The sequence below is a fragment of the Hyperolius riggenbachi genome, chromosome 11 (assembly GCF_040937935.1).
Source record: "Hyperolius riggenbachi isolate aHypRig1 chromosome 11, aHypRig1.pri, whole genome shotgun sequence".
NCBI classification, from domain to species: domain Eukaryota; kingdom Metazoa; phylum Chordata; class Amphibia; order Anura; family Hyperoliidae; genus Hyperolius; species Hyperolius riggenbachi.
The window spans coordinates 250,499,528-250,508,256 of record NC_090656.1 but is presented as its reverse complement, the minus strand read 5'-3'; the positions used below and the strand labels follow the sequence as shown (position 1 = coordinate 250,508,256).

Genomic DNA, 8,729 nt, shown 5'->3' with positions numbered 1-8,729 from the left:
GGAGGGAGGGAGGGAGCTTCTTCCATTGCTGCTCAAACCGGAAGTGCCCGCCCCGCTACTTCCGCCGCCTTGCCCGGGAAAGACTGACACTCCCCTCACCACCAACACCCGCCCCCTCCTTCTCTCTGTGCTGCCTCCTAGCCTGCACCGCCCCCAACCCACGCTAACCCCTACACTGCCGGGGAGACGGCTACCCCATCATGCCCAGGCCCTCCGCATTCCGCTGCGCTACAGCTACGGACCCTCTCTTGATAATGGTAGAGCCTACTTCCCCTTACCCCCCAGAGACCCCACATTCCCCCTTGACTTAAAAACTCCAAAAATAATAGACACGGACTACCTGGCATTGGATTAATTTAAGGCCATAGCAGCCCCTTCTTTATTCAGCCAATTAACAATGTTCCAAACCAAATAGAAACCACAACATAACTAAAACGATCTCCATCAAGAACTGGGGTAAAAGGGTCCGGAGGCACCGAAAATCGTACTCCAAAAACACCCGTGTGACATGCAGCCTTGTACCGGCCCCCAGCCGCGTAGCTCGGCTCGGGGACAGCTGCATGCCCCAAAGTCGTCTCTCTCTTGCTTTCCTTCTTCAAAACCAGCGGATTCGTCCCATGACAAATCTCCTTCCCAAGGCACTAACCTCCGGAGCCCCTTTTTACCCCTCCACCACGACAAGGGCGTGACCCCTTATGCCCTTGAGGCCCCCAACCTCAGAGCTCGCTGAATCCCATCCTCGATGCCCAGGGCCCATAAGTCCATCCCAATGTCATTAAGATGCACCCCGTCTCTCTTTAGGAACAGTTCAATCTCCTCCTCCAACTCGAAATGCCGTATGGCCAACCCTCCGTTCCTTATGAAGAACCTCGCCACCTCTTTGTTTAGCTTAATTCTAGCTTTGTTAATTTTCAGGACAGAATTGGCCAACCTCCAGTAACCCCGGGCCACAATGTCTGACCACACCACAATGGTCTCTGGGAACAGGGACCGGATCCTCAAGAAGTCAAACTTGACCTCCTTGATGACCACCCTGGTGGACCTAGCGGCCAGATCGTTCCCCCCTACATGCAACACCAGGATATCGGGGGGCCTATCTAAACGTGCTAAAGTATGTAGCTCCGGCAGAAGGCTGGGCCACACCATCCCAGGGAAACCTATCCACCGGATACGTACCTGATCCCTGGGAAAGCCGAGCTGCCGGCCCTCAGGCCTAACATCGGCCCTTCTCGCCCCCCTGCTGACGTAGGAGTGCCCTACGATCCAGACCACAACCTGCGGACCTGCAACAAAAGAACAAAAACTGACAGCATTTTTTTTTTTTTTTCGCCCGGATCCCCCAAGACAACCCCCCCCCCCCCCCCCCCTTTACACTAAATGGGGTCTGACATATGTCCTGTACCGAGCTGACTCCCAACGCCCTATCTGCTTTATGACCCCCTCGCTCAATCCCCACCGTGACGCCTCAGTGGCCGCCCCAATGCGAAAAGAGTGGGAGGCAAACTCCAGGAAAGGGAGGCCGAGATGAGCCAAGCATTTTCTAAATATCGTGACAAACTGAAAACGGGACAAAGCTGTGCCATCCGAATGGACCAGAAACACTAGCGATTGAGCAGGGCGAACTGTCATCAAGCTCTGTACGTTTAAAAGAGGGCATAACGGTCCACCGATCTGGAAAAGTGTGATGGACCGGCCCTTTCCCCGTTGGTCGGTCTTTGAGCGCGGTAAATAAATGACCACCGAATCCGCGAGGACGGTAACATGTTCCGCGAGGATGCCTCCCACTCCTGACTTATTCCTACTCACTAATTCCCCGATTCTAAATGCCCCAAAAAAGGCTAGCACAAATGCGGTCTGAAAAAGTCCGCACTCATAGCTTGAAAAACACAAGCCTGGCAGCGCCTCCGCCAGCCTACCCAACAATTCAAAAGTCACCGGGCGTCTTGCTTCCCTGCGAATGGCTCCCACCCGGTACCCCTTTACCGCCTGTCTTACCCGAAAATCTTTAGTCACGTCCGAGAACCCCCTAACTTTAAACCAAAAAGCCAGAGCTGCTAACTTTTTGAGCACTGCCGACACCGAAATGCCTTCCACGAAATTAGTACCCAGGAAATATAGTAGCAAACACAGCCGCTGCTCGTCTGAAGCACAACCGCCCACTTGTATCAGCAAAGCATCCCACGCGTTCCATACCAACGTGTACGCTGCTGCCGACGACTCGGACAAGGATCTCCCAATCATGAAGGATACCGCTCGAAAGGAATCCTCCACGCCGTGGACGGGCAAGGAACCCCACGTTCTTCCGCCGTGGGAACCGCCGCCCGGAATCTGTCCCACTGAAATCGAGAAAGTGCATCAGCGACCACGTTATCAACCCCTGGCAGATGTACCGCAAACAAATAAATATTAAAACGTAAACAGTCCAAGACCAATTGCCGCATCAGACTTATCACCGGGGGAGAGGATGCCGAACACCTGTTGATCGCCAATACCACTCCCATGTTGTCGCAATTGATCTTGACTTGCCTATTGGCCAGCTGCTGTCCCCAAATCTGAACCGCCACCACTATGGGAAAAAGCTCCAATAACACCAGATTGGAAGTATAACCCGCCTCCACCCAGGACCTGTCCCAAGGAACCGCACACCATCGACCCGCGAAAAAAGCACCAAAACCATGGGCGCCCGACGCATCCGTGAAAAGCTCTAAGTCCGAGTTACTCACCGTTTCCTGCATCCACAGGGACTTACAATTGAAGTCTGACAAGAAAATCAACCACACCTGCAGGTCCGACTTGAGATCCGCCGTTAACCGAATCCGGTGGTGTGGCGCCGCTATCCCAGCAGTAGCCATAGCCAGGCGCCTGCAGAAGATCCGCCCCATGGGCATTATTCTGCAGGCAAAATTCAACTTACCTAGCATAGACTGCATCTCCCGCAAAGTTATTTTCTTGCTATGAATCGCGGCCAAAATGGTCTCCCTTAAGTTCTCCACCTTGTCGGTCGGCAAACTGCATTCCATAGCAACAGTGTCTATGGTGATGCCTAAGAATTTTAGCGACGTGACCGGGCCCTCCGTCTTATCCTCCGCAAGTGGGACCCCGAAGCGTTCACAGACGTGCCGCATGTTAGCCAATGCATAGGCACAATCAGGGGAACCCGCTGCTCCCATAAACAAAAAATCGTCGAGATAATGTATAATTGATGGTACGCTCGACATATCCTTTACGACCCACTCCAAAAACGTGCTAAACCGCTCAAAATACGCGCAGGAAATTGAGCACCCCATGGGTAGGCACCGGTCTACGAAATACTCACCTTTCCAAAAACAACCTAACAAACGAAAACTGGAAGGATGAACGGGCAGCAGCCGAAAAGCCGATTCAATATCGGTTTTTGCCAACCACGACCCTTGACCCAAGCGCCTGACCCAGCATAGAGCCGCGTCGAATGAAGTGTACACCACTGACGTATCATCGCCTAGCAAACCATCGTTAACCGACGAACCACGAGGAAACGACAAATGATGTATTAACCGAAAAGACCCCGGTTCTTTTTTGGGAACCACACCCAACGGGGACACAATTAAATCAGCTAAGGGCCGAGAAGTGAACGGACCAGCCAAACGACCCGCCGCCACTTCCTTCGCAATCTTCGTATCCACGACCTCTGGGAACTCATAGGCAGACTTCAAGTTCCGAAAGGGGGGCTCCGACCGCAACAAACAACTACTTTTGATCCGGAAACCCTCCTCAAAGCCCGACCTCAAGAATTCGGCCACCTCCCGCTCAGGATACCTGTTTAGAAAGCGCGCCATCTCTACCCCCTTCACCGGTGTCGTCCCTCTTACGTGCAGAATCCCCAGACCTTGCCCTTCGCTGCTTGTAGCACCTGGCAGCCGCATGTGAGCCTCCGCAATTGGAGCACTCGTGCTTAAAGCGGCAGGACTGACCGAAACGACAGGATCCGTCGTTGTACTGCCAGCATATGCCCTTTCCTCGGTTAGCCGGCTGGCCAGTAGTGGCCGACCCGCCGGCCACCGCGGGAAAGGACTGAGTGGTTCTGGCCGGGATCATCAGCCGCATCCACAAGGTAATATCCTTGTGATCCCAGCGGATCACAGGCCTTACCGCCTTCTCCTGCCTGAACTGCTCATCGTACCGTAGCCAAGCGTTCCCACCGTACGACCGATGAGCCTCCCCGATCGAGTCCATATAACCAAACAACGCCGAGCAATGCTCGGGCTGTTTTTCCCCAATCACGCTAGCCATGATTGAAAAAGCCTGGAACCAGTTCTGGAACGTGCGGGGAATCAGTCTATAACGCCGCTCCTCCTCCCTCTTCTTCTCATCCGGCTTACCCTTATCTAAATTGAACTTTTCCAGCTGAAGGAGCGAAAATATCTCGATATATTCGCCCCTCCAGATGCGTTCCTTCACTTCTTGCTTCAGATGGGAACCAAGAAGACCATTAAAACAAATGTAAAGCTCCGCGTGCGATGCATCTGCTAAACGCACCTGGCCCCCCCCACTAGACAAAGTAGAATCACACCCCGTCCCCTCCGTCTGAACCGCCACCTCCGACTGCACACTATCCAATCCCGGCGTAACAGGCTGCGCCACCTGAACCACCCCCCGCGCGCCCGCACCTGCTGCCAGGGGTAAGGGGGCCCCCAAGGGTACTAACCCCGCATGTGACGCCACTACTGGGGGTGCGGGCGCCCAAGCTCCCACCGGTGACAAAGGTGACCCGATTGGCGGCACTACTAGCGCCGTGGAAGGTGAAGGCTGCGTCTGCCCTGGCTGCGACCCTGGCACTACTGACACGCCCCCAGCCCCCCCCTGATGACCCCCACCAATCCCCAACAATAACGTGGCTAAGGCATTTACTGCGGCTAAATTGGTCTCACCTGGCTGCCCCGGACGCAAGTCCCTGCCAGCCGTCATGCCGGATCCACCCGCTGTGCCGTCATCGTCCTCTGCTACAGAATCGACCTCGGAAGCAGAGCCGTCCCCATGTGCAAGGCTCCTGCTGTGCTGCTCTTGCCGCGTCTGCTGCTGCTGCAAACCGCTGTCTTGCCTGCGTTTCTTCTTGGCGGATCCCTTCGACTTGCCCTTGGCTGCGGAGCTCCTATTCCCGCCCTGAGTATGGTGGGCTGCCGCCGCGGAAGGAGGGGCGGCACCCGTGTGATGGCCATCCTTGTGCTGGGCCCGCTTAGTCTGCCGCGCCGCGCGGGGACTAATGGCCGCATCCCCTCTTGCTGCCTGCTGGTGGGAGGAACCGGCCGCGCTGGATGGCCCTGCTCCGGACGAATCCCGGTGTTGGGTGGGATTCCTCCCGCCGGACCCCCGGGTTTTCTGAGTGCGCTTTGCTGGGGGGGGCGGAGGGTCCCTAATGGGGCTCCCTGAGCGACGCCGCGCTCCTGCATGGGGGTCTGGGCTTAGCCTCTCCGGAGGCCTGGACTGTCTCCTCACCTCTCCTCTCTGCTCACCTGCTTCTGCTGGGGGAGCGCTGGGCTCTGCCGCCGCCAGCGGCGCGCTGTCTGCCGCAGCCTCCGCTGAGGTGCCTGCTCCCATGGCCGCCAGTTGGACCGTGACCCATGAGGGGCCCCTCGTTCCTGCCTCTGCCCGGATCCGGGCAACCAATAGCTCCAGTCCCTCCATGTCAGCGGGAGCAGCGGGCGTCCGGCAAGCAGCTTCTTCCATTGCTGCTCAAACCGGAAGTGCCCGCCCCGCTACTTCCGCCGCCTTGCCCGGGAAAGACTGACACTCCCCTCACCACCAACACCCGCCCCCTCCTTCTCTCTGTGCTGCCTCCTAGCCTGCACCGCCCCCAACCCACGCTAACCCCTACACTGCCGGGGAGACGGCTACCCCATCATGCCCGGGCCCTCCGCATTCCGCTGCGCTACAGCTACGGACCCTCTCTGATACAGCATACGTAGGAGAATACACACTCAGAAATGTGTGGCACTGGCAGTAACAGATACAGCATACGTAGGGAGATACAAATTTAGAAATGTGTGGCAGTAACAGATACAGCATTCGTAGGAGGATGAGGACCAGTGCCAAGTCTTTATTTGCCTGCCTTTATATGGAGCAGTAATCTTCTCATATAAATCATCTCTCTAATTCTACTCCAGCCTATTCAAAACTAAGCAAATAAAAGTCCTAGCCAGCCTCTCTCTCTTGTACAGGGTTTTGGATGGTTTCCCACATGGTTCAGCCTCTCCCCCTCTCTCCCTCCACAGCAAGGAGTGTATATGGCATTATGATTGCAATTCTGGTACCCCAAATGTGCCATAAAACCAAAGATGAGCATTCAGAGGGGAATCACAGCGTTTCTCCATAGGGATGTGCTGTTCTCACTCTCTCTTCCTCCCGATTAGCACTGATTCTACTTACTACAGAGACTGCTATCTGGAATTTAGAGCAACCTGAAATCTCAACTTTCTGGCATGCCAGAGGGGACAACGGGGACTTCTTTCTTTTTTGGTGTGGGGGGGGGGGGGGGTATGTATGTGTGTGTATATATATATATATATATATATACAGTGGCTTGCAAAAGTATTCAGCCCCCTTGAAGTTTACTGCCACAGACATGAATCAATTATATTGGAATTCCACGTGAAAGACCAATACAAAGTGGTGTACACGTGAGAAGTGGAATGAAAATCATACATGATTCCAAACATTTTTTACAAATCAATAACTGCAAAGTGGGGTGTGCATAATTATTCAGCCCCCTTTGGTCTGAGTGCAGTCAGTTGCCCATAGGCATTGCCTGATGAGTGCTAATGACTAAATAGGGTGCACCTGTGTGTAATCTAATGTCAGTACAAATACAGCTACTCTGTGAGGGCCTCAGAGGTTGTCTAAGAGACTATTGGGAGCAACAACACCGTGAAGTCCAAAGAACACACAAGACAGGTCCAAGACAGGTCAGGGATCAAGTTACTGAGAAATTTAAAGCAGGCTTAACCACTTCACAACTGAGGGGTTTTACCCCTTGACCACCAGAGCAATTTTCACCTTTCAGCGCTCCTTCCATTCATTTGTCTATAACTTATCACAATGAAATGAACTATATCTTGTTTTTTTTTGCCACCAATTAGGCTTTCTTTAGGTGGGACATTATGCCAAGAAATATTTTATTCTAAATGTGTTTTAATGGGAAAATAGGAAAAAATGCAGGGAAAAAATTATTATTTTTCAGTTTTTGGCCTTTATAGTTTTTAAATAATGCATGCTACTGTAATTAAAACCCATGAAATTTATTTGCCCTTTTGTCCCAGTTATAAAACCATTTAAATTATGTCCCTATCACAATGTTTGGCACCAATATTTTAATTGGAAATAAAGGTGCATTTTTTTCAGTTTTGCGTCCATCCCTAATTACAAGCCCATAGTTTATAAAGTAACAGTGTTATACCTTCTTGACCTAAATATTTAAAAAGTTCAGTCCCTAAGGTAACTATTTATGTATTTTTTTTTAATTGGAATTTTTTTTTTTAATTACAAAAAAAAAAAAATTGGGGAGTGTGGGAGGTAAGGAGTTAATTTTGTGTGTAAAACTAATTTATTTGTATGTGAAAAATGCTTTGGGGTGTAGTTTTACTATTTGGCCACAAGATGGCCACAGTAGCATTTTGTTCCGGACGCTTGCAGGAAGTACAAAGAGGCTGGAACCTTTTTTTTTTACAATGATCGCGCTGCTTATCAGAGAAGCAGCGGATCATTGTGGGGCTTAGATCAACGAACGGGAATGGATTTTCCCATTCATTGATCTCCGGGCGAGCGGCCGGCGGCGTGTTTACGAGCGGGAGTGCGCTCTAGAGCGAGCGGAAGCGCGGGCAGTGGCGGGAGCGCGGAAAGTACGCATTTTTCCGTCCCTGGTGGTGAAAGGATGGAAAAAGGGACGGAGAAATGCGTACGCGTGGGGGTAAAGTGGTTAAGCTACAAAAAGATTTCCAAAGCCTTGAACATCCCACGGAGCACCGTTCAAGCGATCATTCAGAAATGGAAGGAGTATGGCACAACTGTAAACCTACCAAGACAAGGCCATCCAACTAAACTCACAGGCCGAACAAGGAGAGTGCTGATCAGAAATGCAGTCAAGAGGCCCATGGTGACCATGGTGACTCTGGACGAGCTGCAGAGATCTACAGCTCAGGTGGGGGAATCTGTCCATAGGACAACTATTAGTCATGCACTGTACAAAGTTGGCCTTTATGGAAGAGTGGCAAGAAGAAAGGCATTGTTAACAGAAAGCATAAGAAGTCCCGTTTGCAGTTTGCCACAAGCCATGTGGGGGACACCGCAACCATGTGGAAGAAGGTGCTCTGGTCAGATGAGACCAAAATGGAACTTTCTGGCCAAAATGCAAAACGCTATGCGTGGCAGAAAACTAACACTGCACATCACTCAGAACACACCATCCGCACTGTCAAATATGGTGGTGGCAGCATCATGCGCGGGGGTGCTTCTCTTCAGCAGGGACAAGGAAGCTGGTCAGAGTTGATGGGAAGATGGATGGAGCCAAATACAGGGCAATCTTGGAAGAAAACCTCTTGGAGTCTGCAAAAGACTTGAGACTGGGGTGGAGGTTCACCTTCCAGCAGGACAACGACCCTAAAGATAAAGCCAGGGCAACAATGGAATGGTTTAAAACAAAACATATCCATGTGTTAGAATGGCCCAATCAAAGTCCAGATCTAAATCCAATCGAGAAT

General features: G+C 52.1%; 1 protein-coding gene across 1 annotated transcript; it reads right to left on the bottom strand.

Annotated features, from left to right (window-relative positions):
• Nucleotides 1-693: 693 nt before the first annotated feature.
• Nucleotides 694-5,746, bottom strand: LOC137537988 (uncharacterized). The gene is made up of 2 exons (XM_068259907.1): nucleotides 4,908-5,746; nucleotides 694-1,283 (listed from the first exon to the last, which is right to left on the bottom strand). The coding sequence occupies exons 1-2, from the start codon at nucleotides 5,701-5,703 to the stop codon at nucleotides 694-696; spliced, it is 1,386 nt and encodes a 461-aa protein (XP_068116008.1). The 5' UTR covers nucleotides 5,704-5,746.
• Nucleotides 5,747-8,729: the final 2,983 nt, after the last annotated feature.

Bases quoted from the DNA above. Each gene is read 5' to 3' on its own strand.
- LOC137537988 (XM_068259907.1), bottom strand. From the start codon at position 5,703: ATGGAAGAAGCTGCTTGCCGGACGCCCGCTGCTCCCGCTGACATGGAG. The intron at 1,284-4,907 runs GTGAGACCAATT...CTTTTGTTGCAG, and splicing joins CTTGCGTCCGGGGCAGCCAG to GTCCGCAGGTTGTGGTCTGG.